Source organism: Lagenorhynchus albirostris, chromosome 10 (assembly GCF_949774975.1).
Source record: "Lagenorhynchus albirostris chromosome 10, mLagAlb1.1, whole genome shotgun sequence".
In the NCBI taxonomy this organism is placed as follows: domain Eukaryota; kingdom Metazoa; phylum Chordata; class Mammalia; order Artiodactyla; family Delphinidae; genus Lagenorhynchus; species Lagenorhynchus albirostris.
Genome location: NC_083104.1, coordinates 45,646,861 through 45,665,406, shown reverse-complemented (window position 1 = coordinate 45,665,406; position 18,546 = coordinate 45,646,861). Strand labels below are relative to the sequence as shown.

Genomic DNA, 18,546 nt, shown 5'->3' with positions numbered 1-18,546 from the left:
TCCAGCCTCTGTATAGTTCAAGCTGTCCTTAACCCCTAGAAAGGCTTTGTCCTTCTGTCTGTCCACCTCTCCAATGATAATCAGCGCTATTATCATGGCTAATGACATTTAAACTCATTTAATCTTCACACCAGCCCTATGAATTTCTCGGGTCACTCCACTTTACAGATGAGGAAGCAGGTATGGAGAGATCAGGCAGACTTGCCCATAGCTAGGAAGTGATGGAGCCAGGTTTTGAACACAGGTCGTCTGACAGCAGAGCCTATGTGCCTAACTACTACACTGTACTGCCCCCCTCTGAAGGTGCCCATCCCTAATGTCAGCCCTAGTGTTGCCTCTTACAGGAGAGCTTCCTGGACTTCCCGTCCCATAATATTGTTCCTCCTCTATTCCCAAAGCACTCACTTCTTGCCTGTTTAATTCATTTGAAGGTTAATCATAAACTATTTGGAGACACTGCCTCTACCAGGCTGAGAGCCTTGAAAGGATGGCTACATGTTATTCTTCTCTGTATCTCTGCATCCACCAGCCTGTCTGAGGCATTGGAGGCCTTCAGTGTCTCTTGGGCCCTGTGATCTCTCCTTGTTATTTAACAAATGCCCAGCACTCTTTGCAAGTCTCCAGCTCACAGGCTGGTTTCCAGTAAACCCTGGGAACAGTCAAAGGGTAGAGAAGATGAGTCAGAGACAATAGAATCAAGGGGTCTTAACCCGGTCCACAGATTCCCAATGGACCCACGCCTAGTATGCAGGAGGTCTCTGAACTTAAATGGGAACAAGATTACATCCTTATTTTCACTGGCCTCTGATGGAAATTCAGCATTTCCTTCAAATGGAATTCGACCTGTGACTTTGTCACCAGTAAAGTCACTGATAGTTTCATTTCACGTCACTATTATAGCAGACGATCTCAAAATATTTATACTCATCATTTCCTGGAAATTCTGATCGTTTTCAGACTCACTGCTATATCTTGTATTTAAGATATCAGTAAAGAAACACATATATACCATGCCACAGTAGGAAAAAATAGCTTAGATCTGTATTTTAATAGGATTGGCATTTCTTGGCAATTTCAATAGGATCAGTAATCTTACGTGTTTTATTTTAGACTTTTAAAAACATTATTTTGAGGTGGGCCCATAGGCTTCACCACACTGCCAGCGGAAGCCACGGTACAAGAAAAAGGTTAAGAGCTGGGTTTGGAGCAAGACAGATCTGAGTTCAAACCTTAATTCTGCCATTTACAAACCAAGTTACCTGGGTCTCAGTTCCCTCATCTGTATAATGGCGATCACTACCTACCTTACTGAGCTAGCATCTAGCATCTGAATAAAGGTGATATCCAAACCCAGCCTAGACTGCCTCGTGAGGCAGACAAAGCCTGGGGATAGTGGAGCCCTCAGCTTCCCACCTCTCCTGTCAGAGAAGTCATTTGTCCCCCTCAGTGTGGCTGAGACCAGCTCCCTGTGGCAGGACAGAAAGGCTAACTTCAGCCCCTTCTTAGATACTCTATCCCATTTCTGAGCCCAGAATCTGCACCCCACTCCCCAAACTGGCTGACTTTATGAGTCTCACAGGAGGGGCCAGTCACCCTCCTTTAAGCACTGACATGCATTTCCACACTTTTCCACTGGGTGGAGCTGGTTCACACTCTTAATCTGTCAGCAGGACCAGGAGCAGAGCCAGAACATTTCAGAGTTGGGACCATCCCCCAACCCAGCCCCTGCTTCCTGACGCTCCCCCCTCCCCCACCCCCAACCACCCTAATTGAGCCTGACGTGCAGAAAAGTGCCCCCTCTGTGCTCCTTTCCAGTAACCCACTACTCTTGGAATGGTGGTGACTATCCTGACTTTTAATATCATAGATTAGTTTTGCCTGTTTTTAAACTTTATTTAAACATATTCATATCGCACATATTCTTTTGTGTTTGATTTCTTTTGCTCAACATTATGTTTGTGAGAGTACACGCCACTGTACTTCATTTATTCTCATTGCCCTATAGGTTCCATTGGGTGAATATTCAATAACTTATTTGTCTGTTTATTGTTGAGTCAGCATCTGAATAGAGTCCAGTTTAGGGCTTGCTTTGTGGTTGCTCCCTGGAGGATGGTATCCATGCCTCCACCCAGCCAAAATTGGTTTGGAGCTGGAGACTAATGATACAATACACTCACAAGAGGATCTGAAAGATTAGTCACATAGCAAAGCTTTCTGGGGAGAGCAAGGCCCACATTCAAACCAGCCTGCTTGGCTTAAGCAGAAGGGGCAGTGGCTCTAGTTTTTACAGTGGTTGGGGAGAAGACTCCCTCTCCCACTGGCTGAAGTTTGAGTGGTCTTAATATCCTACTCATGTCAAGGAAGCAAGTACCCGGGTTTTCTTATTGGCATGTCCAGGAGTGGGGCAAAAAAAGGAAAAGGGGAGTGATGGGGCTTGCAGGCTATCATGATCAAACATCAAAAATAGAATCAGAGGGCTTCCCTGGTGGTGCAGTGGTTAAGAATCCGCCTGCCAATACAGGGGATACGGGTTCGAGCCCTGGTCTAGGAAGATCCCACATGACGTGGAGCAACTAAGCCCGTGTGCCACAACTAACTGAGCCTGTGCTCTAGAGCCCGTGATTCACAACTACTGAAGTCCGTGAGCCACAACTACTGAAGCCCGCTCGCCTAGAGCCCGTGCTCTGCAACAAGAGAAGCCACCACAATGAGAAGCTCATGCACCGCAACAAAGAGTAGCCCCCACTCGCCGCAACTAGAGAAAGCCCACGCACAGCAACGAAGACCCAACACAGCCATAAAAAAAAAATAAATAATAAAGTAAAATAAGGTACTAAAAAAAAAATAGAATCAGATTCTTTATTACACCATTACTACAAGTAGTACTGCTATGAACATCCTTGTATAAGCCTTTTGGCAAATATTACTCATTTCTTACGTGTGTCTCTAGGAGTGCAATTGCTGGGGAATGTGTTTGTCCTGGCCAAATAGTTTTTCAAAGTGATTGTACCAAATTCCATTCCATTCAACATGCCAGTTTGTCTATCTACTCTGCAGCTGAGGGACATTTGGTTTGTTCCCAGTTTTCTGTGATTACAAATAAAGCTGCTTTAAACATTCATATGCAGGTTTTGGGAGTGAATATAGGTTTTCAATTCTCTTGGGTAAAAACTAGGAAAGAAACAGCTAGGTTGTATGGTAAGTATATGTTCAGCGGTGTAAGGAACCAGGCAAATCGTTTTCCAAGGTGGCTGCACCATTCTGCATCTCCACCAGCAAAATATGTGAGTTCTAATTGCTCCACAATCCCCTAAGTACTTGGATTGGTCAGTCTTTACTTTTAGTCATTCTACGAAGTGTGAAGTAGTATTTCATTGTGGTATTTATTTGCATTTCCTTAAGAACTAATGACATTGAATGTATACGGATGCCAATTTACCATCCATATATCTTCTTTGGTGAAGTGTCTTTTCAAATCTTTTGTCCATTAAAAAAAAAAAGGCTGTTTTCTTACTACTGAGTATAGAGGGCTCTCTGTTTATCTTGGATATAAGTTCTTTATCAGGTATATGGTTTGCAAATATTTTCTCCTAGTTTGTGACTTGTGTTTTCATTATTGTAACAGTGTCTTTTGAAGAGCAGTTCTTAATTTCAGTGGAGTACAAACAATTTTTTTCTTTTATGGGTTGTGCTCTTCGTGTCTTATCTAAGAAATCTTTGCTTACCCTCAGGTCACAAAGATTTCCTCCTATGCTTTCTTCTAGAAATTTTATAATTTCAGGTTTTACATTTAGGCCTGTGATTAATGAACCTATATTACCAAAACTTCAGAAGGTATTATTTGAAAGGGGATTCTGATAATGGACATATTGAAAGAGGTCAGAGTTTATATCCAGCAAAACACTGAAGATATATAAGGAGGGCCATAGTTTCTGTGCAGAGAGTCAAAAGTTAAGGATTTCTGCTAATCCAGAGTTTAGCTTTCAGAAGAAATGGCATGAAGTTCTAGGGATGATGGGGGCTGCTTTCCTCCCTGTATCCTCCCTTTGACAGATGTACCATCTACATATAGTACATATTTGGTAGCCTACAAATATGCCCTTTCAGGCTATAAATAATTTCACAGTCTTGGCTTTGTTTCTTTGCTCCTCAGAGAACCATCTGTTTGGCCTTTCAAAAAGTTGAGTTGGGAGGGAGACTTGTTTAATGTAACATGACAAGCAAACCCTAAGTAGCATAACAAATACATAGAAAGTTCATCTTGCAATCAGGATAATTCATTTTTTTTTTCAGTTTTTTGCTGCGTTGGGTCTTCGTTGCTGCGCGGGGGCTTTCTCTAGTTGCGGCAAGCGGGGGCTACTCTTCGCTGTGGTGCACGGGCTTCTCATTGTGGTGGCTTCTCATTGCAGAGCACAGGCTCTAGGAACGCGGGCTTCAGTAGTTGCAGCACACGGGCTCCATAGTTGCCTCATGCAGGCTCAGTAGTTGTGGCGCATGGGCTTAGTTGCTCTGGGGCATGTGGGATCTTCCCAGACCAGGAATCCAACCCATGTCCCCTGCATTGGCAGGCGGATTCTTAACCACTGCGCCACCAGGGAAGTCCCAGGATAATTTGTAATGAATAACTTTTAACAATTGTCCACCAATGTCCACGATCTACCTGAACCAATAGAAGTATTATTCCTCTTATGGAGTGAAGAACCTGGGATACTTCTTTAATTTTAGAGGTTATTTTTTTCTATCTACCTTGAGCCACAGTTAAAGTTCATGAGCTATTTTATTCTTCCTTTACAGAGGCAAAAGACAACTTGGTTTGTGAAGCCCCAATGGCATTAGTTGCATTAGGCCTTGTTCTAGAATTCCCACAGGTTTTACAATGGGCCTTGCAAGTTAAAAAAAAAAAAAAAAAAAACCAGTTCCAAGGATTAGCACTAGAAAAAGGACATAAAACCAAATGTTCCTATAGGTGAGTAGTTCTCTATATTACAAAGTAGCTAACCAGCAAACATGCTATGTCAGGGAGGATCCATGCCTTTAGGTGAGGAAGATTTTTATAGCACTTAGCACACTGTGTCCCAAAGGTGGAATAAGCAGCAATCAGAGAACCTTAGAGACAATGCTAAAGTCTGTTGTGCACCAACTACCGGGTGGTCATGGGTCACCACTGAAAAAGACATTTGAAGGACAAGCTATGATGGAAAGGGGCAGGGAAGAGGGACCGTCCTGATATGCAGCAGTAAACTATGGTGGCAAGCAAGGTGAGGACTTAAGAATCCTACAGTACTAGCCCGGCAGTCTTCTCTTTCACACACTGGACCTGAGGGTATTTATCTGGCATCTCCACACAGTCCCACACTTTGTGGTCTTCACTCAGTGCATCTTGAATGCCACAAAGTAACCCCCTTTTCTTTCTAGGCTAAAGCTTCCCAGGGCCTTGGTGGTCTCTATGAATTGTATCCAGATTTACCTTGTTTGCTATCAGTTTTGATGTAGTTGTGGCTGGTCACCCTTGCACCCTTGAGGATGGTCTACAGCCTCACAGAGCCATAGGGATGGCCAAGAGAACATCATAGGGCTCTTTCCATCTAGGTTCTTTATTGAAATTCCTTTCCACAGACCCTGTATCCTGCTGGAACATGCGTGCTATATGGATTCTAGGGTGGCCTGGGCTGCAAAGGAACCCACGACATAACTGAGTACTTGACAAAAAGAATGCAAAAGACAAGTAAGAAAGCTCTCAGGGTTGGAGTGACACTACTGGAAAACCAGCTAGATAACAATGTTGATATGGCTTGAGTCTCGAGATCTGGTAGATTGAAGAACTGCAGCGTCAGAGTTCATCTTGATCTTGGAAGGGTTTCAGGCCATGTAAAGCCCCCTTGTTGCTGTTTTATTTAGTTTTGCTTAGTGCCATAATTTTGCTTCTAGCTCACCAGAGCTTTGGAAGTTGGAAGGGATGTGTGGTTTGTAATGTATACACGTTTGAAAAGTTGTCCCATAAAATGAGAACATTAGTCTGAGTTTAGATACAAGTCTATCTTTTCCCAGACAGGAATGCATTTTTCGAGTTCTTCTGACTGTGGTAACATCTACCTTCCACTAGGGGTCACCTCACACTACCCAGATAATAAGCCTAACAACTCAGATCCAGTGGACAACTCCTAACGATTGGATCATCTTTTTGGGTGCTTTCCCCCAATACCAGTGACAGATGAAAGGCAGTGTACATAAGAAAAAAAACAGTAAATTGGAAAACCCAAGTCAAACCTAGCATTTTTTATTCTATCATGCTCTTCATTTGATAGGCAGGGAGGAGAAGGACGGACTTGCGACCACAGGTTGCCCATCTTGGTGGAGGCTATAAATAGGTAGCACAGGATAGGAACCTGCTAGTGTGTGGTCAGCCTTTTCTGTATCAGGGCCCCATGTAGAGGCTCTTCGGTGGTTCTTACATTGGAAAGTGACAAGGGGCTAGAGATCAGAACAGGGAGCTTATAAATGTATTCACACAATGGCCTGCTTCATCTCAAGCATTTCCCTTTATGTACTTCGACTGCTTTAAATAATAAACAAAGCTTTCCTGGGGAGAAATTCATACTTATAAATCCAATACACTAAACTTTAAATGTTAGGAATCTAAAGGTCTCTTAAATGTCTCAATATTAAGAATAATTTAGTAAGATTTCACCTTAGAAAAATGTGTATTGCTCAAACATTTCAAACCAGTTACAAAGCTGTCATTCTACCAGACCAAACCCACCCTTACTGTGACAATATATAAAGCATCAAATATGTAAAGCCACTTACTTACTTCACACACAAAAAATATTAATGCTAATGGGTCTCTTCCCTTAAATATTTCGATGCTTTATTCTGAAGCTTCCCAGGTTAAAAGATGTTTACCCACCTAAGGAAGGAAGTTACTATACCAGTGTCTGCTAGCAGACTGTTGGGCTGGGAGGCTGAGAATCTTATTGAGAACCCATGGGCAACACTAAACTCTATATATGATTATGTTAATGACTCCAAAATGTCAAAGTGGTAATAATTGGGTGAAATAATATAATATAATATAATAAATATAATATACAATATCTTGGATTTTCTTTAAAACACCCTAGGAAAAAAAAGAAAACGTTGGGACTTCCCTGGTGGCGCAGTTGTTAAGAATCTGCCTGCCAACGCAGGGGACACAGGTTTGAGCCCTGGTCCGGGAAGATCCCACATGCCGCGGAGCAACTAAGCCCCTGCGCCACAACTACTGAGCCTGCACTCTAGAGCCTACGAGCCACAACTACTGAGCCCGCGCACCACAATGAAGAGTAGCTCCTGTGTGCCGCAACTAGAGAAAGCCCGTGCACAGCAACGAAGACCCAATGCAGCCTAAAATTAATTAATAAATAAATAAAAGAAAAAGTTAATACATAAATATATACCTAAATACATAAATAGGGGAGTGATCATCTAGTCCACTTCCCTGGGTTCAAGTTTTATGTTACACATTTTTCTCCCTAAAAGTCCACAGCTCTTAGCCATGTTGATTTTTTGACTCAGTTTCAAAACCGTAAGATACATAAATGTATATATGTTAAGATATGTAAATACCTTTACATAAATATCTCTAGAGACCCTTGAACTTGAAGACCTGATGGAACTGTGCATTCTTTCATATTCATAGGACTATGTAACTCTTGAGGATCTTTAAAATTAGATCCAATTGGATTTTGGATATTTTATATATATACATATATATATGTGGGGTTTTTTTGGCCACGCCACGCGGCATGCAGGATCTTAGTTCCCCAACCAGGGATCAAACCTGTGGCCCCTGTAGTTGGAGCGTGGAGTCCTAACCACTGGACTGCCAGGGAAGTCCTGGATTTTGGGTATTTCACATGGTTTTCTTCTGACTCAAGGGCAGAACGTATAGGTTCATGCTACTAATATTCCCATATTCAGAAAATGCCTCCTGCTATTTTTAACAGTTTCTGTATTCTTCATGACACCAATAAATGAGTTAATAACATGACTGAGTAGCAAACTCAACAGTAATGCTCAACAGTGTTTCTACTTAAATTCTTGATTCTGTGATTGTACTTCCTTTTCTTTTATACTGAAAATCTTGATTCCTAAAATAATACACACAGTCACTAGTATGTTCATTCTAATACAAGAAAATGGTTTTAAAATACCATATTAAGATGATCAATAAAGCTACGGAATAAAGTCTAAGATTTTTTATGCAGTTTCTTTTTTAAACTGTCTCCGAAAGTGTCACTCCCATTAAGTATGTGTGGGTAAACCATGTTCTAGAGGTGTGCTGTCCAATACAGTAGCCACTGGCCACATGTGGCTATTGAGCACATGAATGTCCGAATTGAGAAGTGGTGCAAGTATAAAGCGCACACTAGATTTCAAAGACTTAGCACAATGAAAGAATGTAAATATCTCATTAATAATTTAATATTGATTACATCTTGACAATATTTTCAATATTTGGGCCTTGACTGGCAAGCAGGACTGCCCCACAACTGGAGTGTGGCAGAAGATAAAGAAACCACCCACTCATGCAGATGAAATTTGCCCTCCAGCACCCCCTACTGATAGACTTTACCCTGAGCCTGCTGACAGGAAGAAATGTTCTAATGTCACAGGCAAAGCAATGAAGGGTGGATTTGGAATAAGGAGGCATTAAGTGACAACTGGGACACCTCTAAAGGTAGGAGGGCTTGATCTTTTGCTATCAAGGGCTTTTTACAGGTACATAAAAGACTTCCCAGAAAAGAATTTCACCAATAGCCTTAATGAGGTTTTGCCACTTCTACTGCATGGAAATTTCCTTGTTTTCTCACAGATCTCTGACTCAGTCTGGCAATGATGAGCGTTTGTTTGTTTTGCCTTAAACATTTGGGGAAATTATGGTCCCAGGATCAGTCTTGGAACTTCTGGGCCATGTCTGGTATAACCAATTCCAAATTATACAAAAAAGGGACCAAAATGTTTTAAAGTAACTGACTGGAGAGATGCTGGAGTTTCCTTCCTGACCCAGACAGCGGCATCCACAGAACACTTATCTAACCTAAGGGGAAAGAGAGTACACCTGATTTTGAGGGGTCTGAGAGGAGAGGGTTACAACAGAGGTGAAACAGAGAGACCAACAGGTTTCACTTATGATGCTTGCCAGAAGCTACAAAACCTTTCTGAAAAGTAAACCAGCCCAGGGACAGACCTTAGGTACAGCATCACCAGGAGTGGAAGACAAGGGAGGAGAACATAAAAGTAAGACATTCAGGGATCTCATGAGCTGGGCACCTGCTGCTTCATCCTACATCACACCTCTGCTCTTCTGCTGTGTTGCTCTATATCCTGTTGACTATGCCAAATCGTCAGGGGTGGCCGAGTCACAGACAAAATTTCAAAGCAAGATGCTGTCACTTGTAGGGACTACATTGCAGAAGAAACGAAGGGAGAATAGGGTCATGGTAGATGGGCCTCTGCCCCAGACTCCTCCTGCCTCTCCTTATGTTCCCTGGGGCACCTTATGGTTGAGGGACACCACTTCAAGTTTCTGCCATGTCCTGTTCTGTATCCCTTTTGCCTCTCAGTTGACACAATGGGGAGATGACTCAAAGAGGAAAGCCACGTGGTGAAAGGACAAAGTGCAGAGGGGCTGGTAGTCAAGAGGTCTTTCTAGTTCCAACTCTGAAATTGGTGTTTTGTAGGAATAAGCCCTCTCTGGGCTTCAGGGCCTTTATCTGTAAAGTTAGAGCTGTTTCAACTCCAGGGCCCTATCAGAAAAGTCAAAGGATGAAAGAGCTGACAGAGCTAGGATTTGGGGAAAAGGTGAAGAGAATAAACAGCAGAGACAAAAGCCCTTGGCCTGATCTTCTGATATTAGCATTGGGGAAGGTGACTCACTCTGGCCCACCCAGAATTGCCCATTACTCCTGGCTCACCACTCCCGTTTTCTCCCCTGACCTCCTTGGGAAGAGAATTTCTTGTAAGTCATAGACAGAACGCCTTAGTCATCAACTCAATAGGTGCTATTGCCTAGAGCACAGTCACATGGATGACTTATGTGCACGTAGTAAGCTAATCTAGTTCAAAAGCTGTAAGACTCCTGACACACCTATGTGGACACGAAGATAGCAATTTTGCTGTGCCTTGCCTCTACCAAAGCCCAGGTTTACAGCCTCCTAGGTACTCTGCACTGGTCAAATAACATGTCTTATACATCCAACCTCTGTGGCCCTCTCACCAACGCTCATCTCTTCTCTCGTTCTGTCCACCCAAAGCTTGCCCATTCTTCCACCCTGCTCAAGTCTGTTATTCCCCAGACCGGCTCTGTCCCTTCTGTAATTCTCCAATATCAGGTGGCTTGATGTTCCCCTCCCCCAGGAGTGTTCTGCCCAGTAGTGTTCTGACTAGCTGTCATAAATGGGACCATGAAGACTGTAACAAAGATATTACTCATTTGGTCAACTATCACACACAACTATGGGCCAGCCCTTATATCATCCTCCTGTTTTATTTAGTGTGCACCACCAAAATTGTAGGTACTTCATAATATAATTTTATTTTCTAATATAATTCTATTTTCAGAGGTTTCTAGAGAAAACAGTTTACATTCTGGCTTGAAAACCTTCCTTACTACACTGTATTCCTGACAAGAAGACTCCAGAAATACCCTAATTAGCCCCTGAAATCATTGGTCTTTAATCCTAAATTAGACAGAATAAAATATCTAACTGGTCTGTGGGATGAATTCACCTCTCCAAATCTCGTAGCCTCAGACCTTCCCAGAACATTCATATACAGGTGGGCTCTGGGAAAATAACAGGCCTCAGAAAATAATTTATTTTGGTTCCATCAGAAGTGACCCTTCTCAGGATGAACTTGATCTGTTTTTCTTTCCCTGACGTCAAAATGTAATTTAAGTATCCTGTGACCTATCCCACTGAGATTAAAGCTTCTGACTAGAGCTCTTTCCCTTCCTTATTGACTTTACACATATTCTTTCAGGCTTATAGTTTCTTTTCTGGGGACGATTGAAGGGTGTTTGGTAGCTAAAAAGCAATTCAATTCCCCCTTGCCACCCAAAATTGGCAAACAACCATCATCAAGTCCTTAGTGGGCCTTCTCCCCGTGGGTGAGGGTGTCCAAGCGGAAGCTGGGTGATCAGCTGCTAGAGGATTCCACACTGATCGACAACTGGGAATCAGGAGTCCTGAGGGTTGTTCCAACCTCACAGCTCTGTAAGTCTCTTTCCCATGCAGAGAGAGAGACAGAGACAAAGTGGACAAGCCCAACTCCTAGAGCCCTTGTATTGGCACTTGGTCAGATCCTGTGTTAAAGGTTTCTCATGCAGATATACTGCCTTCTTAACTAAGCTGTAGGTTCCCCAGAGGCAGAGTGCTCTGCCTTTCTTTTCCTGTTCTACTCTCTACAGTACACAGCCTAGGGTTCAATATTTAAAAGGTATTCAATAACCCCCAAATTCTCTCATCCTTTTAATGGAATGCTTTAAAGTCACTAATGAATACTCCATATTCAGGGATATGGAGATACAGTTAAGACTTGGTCCCTGCACAAAAGAAACCCATAACATCAGCGTATAGAAAGACTGACTTGTAATAAAGGCTATATCACTGTTATGGGTGTTGGCATATCTATATATCATAGTTATGGGTGACAGAAGTTCAAATGAGGAAATTGTACATTTTTGCTGGTGAGATGGATGAAGAAAGACTTGACAGATGAAATCCTTTGGACCTGGGACTCAAAGGATGAACAGTGTTTTACCAGGTGAAAGTGAATACCTAAAAACTTGGATAGAACACTCCACTCAATGATAGCAGGATACACATTCTTCTCAAGTGCACATGGAGCATTCTTCAGGATAGACCATATGTTAGGCCGTAAAACAAGTCTCAATAAATTTAAAAGAACTGAAATCATACAAAGTATGTTCTCTGACCACAATGGAATTAAATTAAATCAACAACAGAAGGAAATTTAGGGGATTCACAACTATGTGGAAATTAAACAACATACTCCTAAGTAACCAATGAGTCAAAGAAGAAATCACAAGGGAAATTATAAAATACTTTGAGATGAAAGAAACCAAAAACAAAATACAAAAAACTTATAGGATACAGTGAAAGCAATGCTTAGAAGGAAATGTATAGCTGTAAATGCCTATGTTAAAAAAGAAAAAAGACCTCAAATAAAGGAATTAACCTGCCACCTTAAGACCCTAGAAAAAGTAGAGCAAACTAAACTCAAAGCAAGCGTAATGAAAGACAAAACAAATACTAGAGCAGAAATAAATGAAAGAGAGAACAAAAATACAACAGAGAAAAAAAAATTTTTAAGTTGTTCTTTGAAAAGATCAATAAAATTGAAAAAACTGAAAAAAAATAGGAAGAAGGAATAAAAGGGAGAAGACTCAAATCACTAAGGAATAAAAGAGGGATTAAGAAAGGAATAAAAAGGATTGTAAGGGAATACTATGAACAACTGTATGCCAACAAATTAGATAATTTAGAAGAAATGGACAAATTTCTAGAAAAATACAAAACTACCAAAACTGTCTTAGAAGGAAACAAAAAATCTGAATAGACCTATAATAAAGGATTGAATTAGTAATCAAAAAACTTCCCACAAAGAAAAGCCCATGATCCGATGGCTTCACTGGAGACTTCTAACAAACATTTAAAGAACTACCACCAATCCTTTCAAAATCTATCAAAAAACAGAAGAAGGAACACTTCCCAACTCATTCTATGAACCATTATTACTCTGATACCAAAATCCAACAGACTTTACAAGAAAAGAAAACTGCAGACCAATATCCCTTGTGGATATAGTCACACACACACACACACACACACACACACGCACACAAACAATTCAACAAAATACCAGCAAACCAAATCTAACAACATACACTACACACCATGATAAGTTGGAATTTTTTCCACAAATGCAAGGTTGGCCCAACATATTAAAATCAACCAATGTAATATACCATATTACTAGAATAAAAGACAAAAACCACATGATCATCTCAGTAGATGCAGAAAAAAGCATTTGACAATCTTCAACACCCTATGATATGATAAAAGCATGCAATAAACTGGATAGACACTTTTCCAAAGAAACATCAAATGGCCAATGAGCACATAAAAACATACTAAACATTATTAGCATCAGGGAAATGAAAATCAAAACCACAATGAAATACCTCTTTACACCCACTGGGATAGCTATAATCAAAAAAGATGAACAATAATATGTGTGGATGAGGATGTGGAGAAATTGAAACCCTCATTAATTGCTGCTGGGAATGTAAAACGGTACTGCTCCTCTGGAAAACAATTTGCCAGTTCCTTAGAAAGTTAAACATGGGGGAATTCCCTGGCTGTCCAATGGTTAGAACTCTGTGCTTTCAGTGCCTAGGGCGTGGGTTCAATCCCTTGTCAGGGAACTAAGATCCCACAGCCAAGTGCCATGGCCAAAAAAAAAAAAGTTAAACATAAAAGTTACCATATGATCCACCTAGGTATAGGTATACACCCATGAAAATTGAAATTATATATATGTCCACAGAAAAAACATGTACATGACTGTTCCCAATAATTTTATTCATAATAGCCAAAAAGTAGAAACAATCCAAATGTCCATCAATTGATGAATGGATAAACAAAATGTGGTGTGTGTGTGTGTACATATATATGTGTGTACACACACACACACACACACACACACACACACACACACACACACACACACACACACATATATATATCCGTGCATTGGAATATTATTTAGCCATCAAAAAGGAACGAAACACCTATACATGCTAAAACATGGATGAACCTTGAAAGCACTGTGCTAAGTGAAAGAAACCAGATACAAAAGTCCACATATGATTCCATTTTTATGACATATCCAGAATAGGGAAATCCATAGACAAAGAAAATAGATTAGTGATTGCTTGCCTGGGCGGGGTCGGGGGGAGGTTGCGGGGAGACAGAGGGCGACTGGGCGTGATAGTTAATGGGCATCACCCAGCTTTGGCATGATAAAAATGCTGGTCTGGAATTAAAGCTGACAGTTATACAACTTTGTGAATATATTAAAAACCACTGAATTGTACACCCTAAAGGGGTGAATTTTATGGTATGTGAATTACATCTCAATGTTTTAAAACTCAGATAAGTGATGGAATCGGAATCAGTGTGATATACTTAGCATAGAACAAAGTGGAACTAAACTTTGACTTTTATTTGATCATTTGTTGCAATAATGTTAAGGAAGAAAAGCAGAGCACAAGATTCAATGGATTGTAGTAATTCATTCTGCAAAAGTTTAATGGAGTTCTTGCCATCCTATGTAACTATGCTAGTTGCTTCAGAGTGTACAAACGTGAATGGTGCTCAGCTCCTCTCCATGTGTCTTAGAAGTTAATGGAAAGGCTAGAAGAGGATACAATGGACTGATAGCCCAAAGAGGGCTGGTTCTGCTTGTCTACTCACACATTGCGTATGTCAGAGCAGTCCACCAGGCTTCCATTTCTGGGAGCCCCAGAATAGGCCTCCCTGGAAAGACAATGACTGGTGAGATGAAGGCTAACAGGCTGCCCCAGAGACACTTGATTAAGTTACAGAATGAAATCACACCTTGATCTCTCAGATGAGAGAGAGAGAGAGAGAGAGACAGAGAGAGACAGAGACAGAGAGAGAGAGAGAGACAGAGAGAGAGAGAGAGAGAGAGACAGACAGAGAGAGAGAGAGAGAGAGAGAGAACGGGAGGAGGGAGCACAAAAGCACAGCTGTGGGCCCTTCTGTCCGGGGCCCTTGACTGAGAACAGGGAAGGATTGGGTCAGATTACTCTGACCCCTGACTTAGCTTAGTACAAGTTCCTCTAGACAAGAGGGGAGGGGAGGGGTGCTGTAAGACAGAAAAACTCAAACATAAGAGTTGTCACACAACAGGTTTTATCAGAGATTAAGAAAACAAGGGGAATGGGTAACTTGTATGGGTTGTACTTGAAAAAGTACAACCTGGGTGGGAAGAGATGTCCTTCCTCAACTTCAACAAAGTGAAAAAGAACAGAGGCACAGCCTGAACTGTATGGGGCCTGATAGAATAATGGGGCGTAGCTTAGCACCAAGTGATAGGAGACGGGACAGCATCGTGCATAAACACCAGAGTGAGCATGACAGTTGACTCATGTCATGGGAACAGCAATGTGGAGACACAGCTAAGATCATAGGGATGAAAAGAGATGTAAGACTGGCATATAGTGGATATAGCAGGAAGATCCTAGCTTTCTTGATGGGAGCAGATTGGGGTAATAACTCTTCTGTTACCATTCCTATTATTAGGTGTGCTTCCCTGACTCTTCATATCTGAGTGGGGCCCCGAGAAACTTAGGTTACACAGAATACAAAGCAAAATGCTAAAAATGACTCAACAAAATATAAAGTGCTAGGGAAAGGGAGTGTGTTTCAAAAGAAAAATGGGTAGCATCAGGGAATTCCCTGGTGGTCCAGTGATTAGGACTTGGCACTTTCACTGCTGTGGCCCAGGCTCAATCCTTGGTTGGGGAACTAAGATCTTGCAAGCTGCACGGCCCGGGCAAGAAAAAAAAAAGAAAGAAATAGAAAAAGGGGCAGCATCAGCTTGAAGATCAGGAAAGATTTTATTTACAAAGGTAGTAGCATATGAAGTTGAAAGGATATAAAAGATTTTAAAAAGTGTTTTCTGATCACAATAAATTTGGTTTGATAAATACAGAAAAGAAAAACACAGAGAAAAAAATGAAAATCCCAAATTATTATTCTATACTCAGATAAAACCAGCATTAACATTTGAGGGGGGACTTCACTGGTGGTGCAGTAGTTAAGAATCCACCTGCCAATGCAGGGGACACAAGTTCGATCCCTGGTCTGGGAAAATCCCACATGCCACAGAGCAACTAAGTCCTTGCGCCACAACCACTGAGCCTGCGCTCCAGAGCCCATGAGCCACAAATACTGAGCCCATGTGCCACAACTACTGAAGCCTGCGCGCCTAGAGCCCATGCTCCGCAACAAGAAGCCACCGCAATGAGAAGGCCGCGCACCGCAACAAAGAGTAGCCCCTGCTCACCGCAACTAGAGGAAGCCCGAGCGCAGCAACGAAGACCCAACACAGCCAAAAATAAATAAATAAAATAAATAAATTTATTTTAAAAATAAATAAATTACATTCCCCTTTAAAAAAACACATTTGAGGGGTACACCTTTCCTCATTTTATTTATTTATACCTCTATTTATAAATATCTGTAATATCTATAAATATAGATATACAGATATGAAAGTGCATGTGTTTGTGAATATATACATACATATATAGATATACCTACATACACACACACACACACACACACACACACACACATATTTCAAAACAAAAGTTGTGATTGATAAGGATTCTAACAGGAGAAATGGAAGGTAAGAGAAAGACCAGGCACAGGCAAGGAAAAGAAAGCACAGAGGCAATGGAACCTTCCAGAAAGAGTATGAGCTAAACGGGACTGGATTCAAATCCTGCCTCTGCTTCCATGGAAACATAAGCAAGTTACTTAACCATGCTGAACCTCAGTTTCCTCATGTGTAAAATGGGGATAATAATATTTACTTGATGGAGCTGTTTTAACGATCACTTGAGTACATTAAGTACGTAGCAGTGTGCCCAGAGAATGGGAGGCGCTGAGCGTGTGCTGGTGTTGTACAGCAGGCTGTTTGGGTAGCTGCATGTGGTGCTGCTTGTTTCTGATGTAAGATACTTGCAGGTAAGAGGGAGGCCAGGGACACTCTCACTATAGCTCAGGGATCACAAGGATTCCAGACCCCAGCTAAAGGAAAGAGCGAACTGCCCTTAAGCAACAACTCTCCCAATTTCAGGAGAAATCATGATCTGCGTGGGGCACTTAATGCTTAGCCATCTCATGGCCTGTCATTTCCCTCTAATCAGACATACTGTACTAGGCGACAGGCCAAGGTTATGAGGTCACTTTTTCTACAGTTATTTTAATACTCATCATTCTAGAAACTCTTCTGACTCTCATAAAACAAAGTAGCAGAAGGACTTTGATGGCTAGCACTTGTCTGCTGACTCACTGAGTGAACTTGGGTCAGGCACATAATCTTCCTTTTCCAGGTTTTCCAGAAACAGGATAGGCGGGTTCCTGTCCCTGAGCAAAAGCATCAGCACAGGGACGGTAACTCAGGGCCACCAATTTGGGTGAAGTGTCTGTCTGCATAATCCATTTTTCTCTTAGAGTTATAGAAGTAATTGTCCATCCATCTCTGGCAAAGGAGACCATTATCCTATCCTTACTGAGATATGGATCTCATTTAGATGTCGGCTACGTTTATGAGCCCTCAATTCATTAAGCCATCAAGACAAACAGATGGTGCCTCACAATCAGTGTCACGGCAAAATGACGTGGAGGGCTTGGAGATGTCAACAGAAACCTATTTGCAGTGCCACTGAGTATGGCAGTGCCTTCCATAAGAGGCACCTCATCCTCAGAGAATTAGCAGGCTGTACAAATAGCCCTAAATCATTGTTGGGAGAGACAGAGTGGGGGGAAGCAGAGAGGCCATCAGTATCCAAGGCAGTGGGGGAGAGGAGAGGAGGATTCTGAAAGGGAGACTGTCAATGGTGGGTGATCACGAGAATTAAGAAGCCACAGGAGCCCACAGTCCCTGCCCAGCTACTGCAGCCCCAGTAGCTGAAATGCAGCTAGAGTCCCTGAACTCAGGTACTCACCTCTGCAGAGAGATAGTCTTGAGTCAACAAGTATTTTCCATGTGCAGCACACCATCAGGTGCTGTGGGCGAAAATGTTTAACAGAGGTTCTGATGCCAGGGTGCTTGTAACCCAACGTTCATGCATAACCACGGTACTCTCCATCATACCAAGTACCAGGAGCCAGCTGCGGAGCCCAGGTGGAAAATCGTGTTTATCCTGTCTGGTGGAAAGAGCTGTTCACCGGTGGTGAACAGAAAGCTTTTGCTTCCAGTGATCGATTCTTTCTTCGCGTAATCTAGTCAAATTACCTGTACAAATACAGATTATAAAAATAAGTCAATCTTTTCAGTTATATAGCTTATATAAGATTACAAATTTTCTAATTTTTAAAATCAGTATATAAAGTACATAAAACTAAAAGACCAAGACCATCAAGGATTTACCCAATTCTGCTTACTCATTCTCTACTAAAAGGCACATTTAATAAATTATATAGGATATAAAATTATATAAATTTTTTGGTCATTGTATGATTTGCATTACCTTTTTCTTTTTTTAATTTTTACTGGAGTATAGTTGATTTACAATGTTGTGTTAGTTTCAGGTATACATAAAATTATATAAATTTTTAAGACGAGATGGTTGTGTTGTTAATTCCAAATCCACTTATCTCCAAAGCAAGGGAATGAGGCAGGAGGGCTTCAGCTCAGTTAGAGAAGTTCTGTGCCCACCCCCTG

General features: G+C 41.6%; 1 protein-coding gene across 5 annotated transcripts in view; it reads right to left on the bottom strand.

Moving 5' to 3' along the window:
* The window catches only part of ACKR2 (atypical chemokine receptor 2), an 87,812-nt gene that overhangs the window by 28,831 nt on the left and 40,435 nt on the right, over positions 1 to 18,546 (bottom strand). For all 5 annotated transcript variants that reach the window (XM_060162267.1, XM_060162268.1, XM_060162270.1 and 2 more), the window contains one exon: positions 17,828 to 18,117. In XM_060162267.1, the coding sequence (XP_060018250.1) occupies positions 17,828 to 17,882 (55 nt within the window). In that variant the 5' untranslated portion in view covers positions 17,883 to 18,117. The remainder of the gene's footprint in view (positions 1 to 17,827; positions 18,118 to 18,546) is intronic.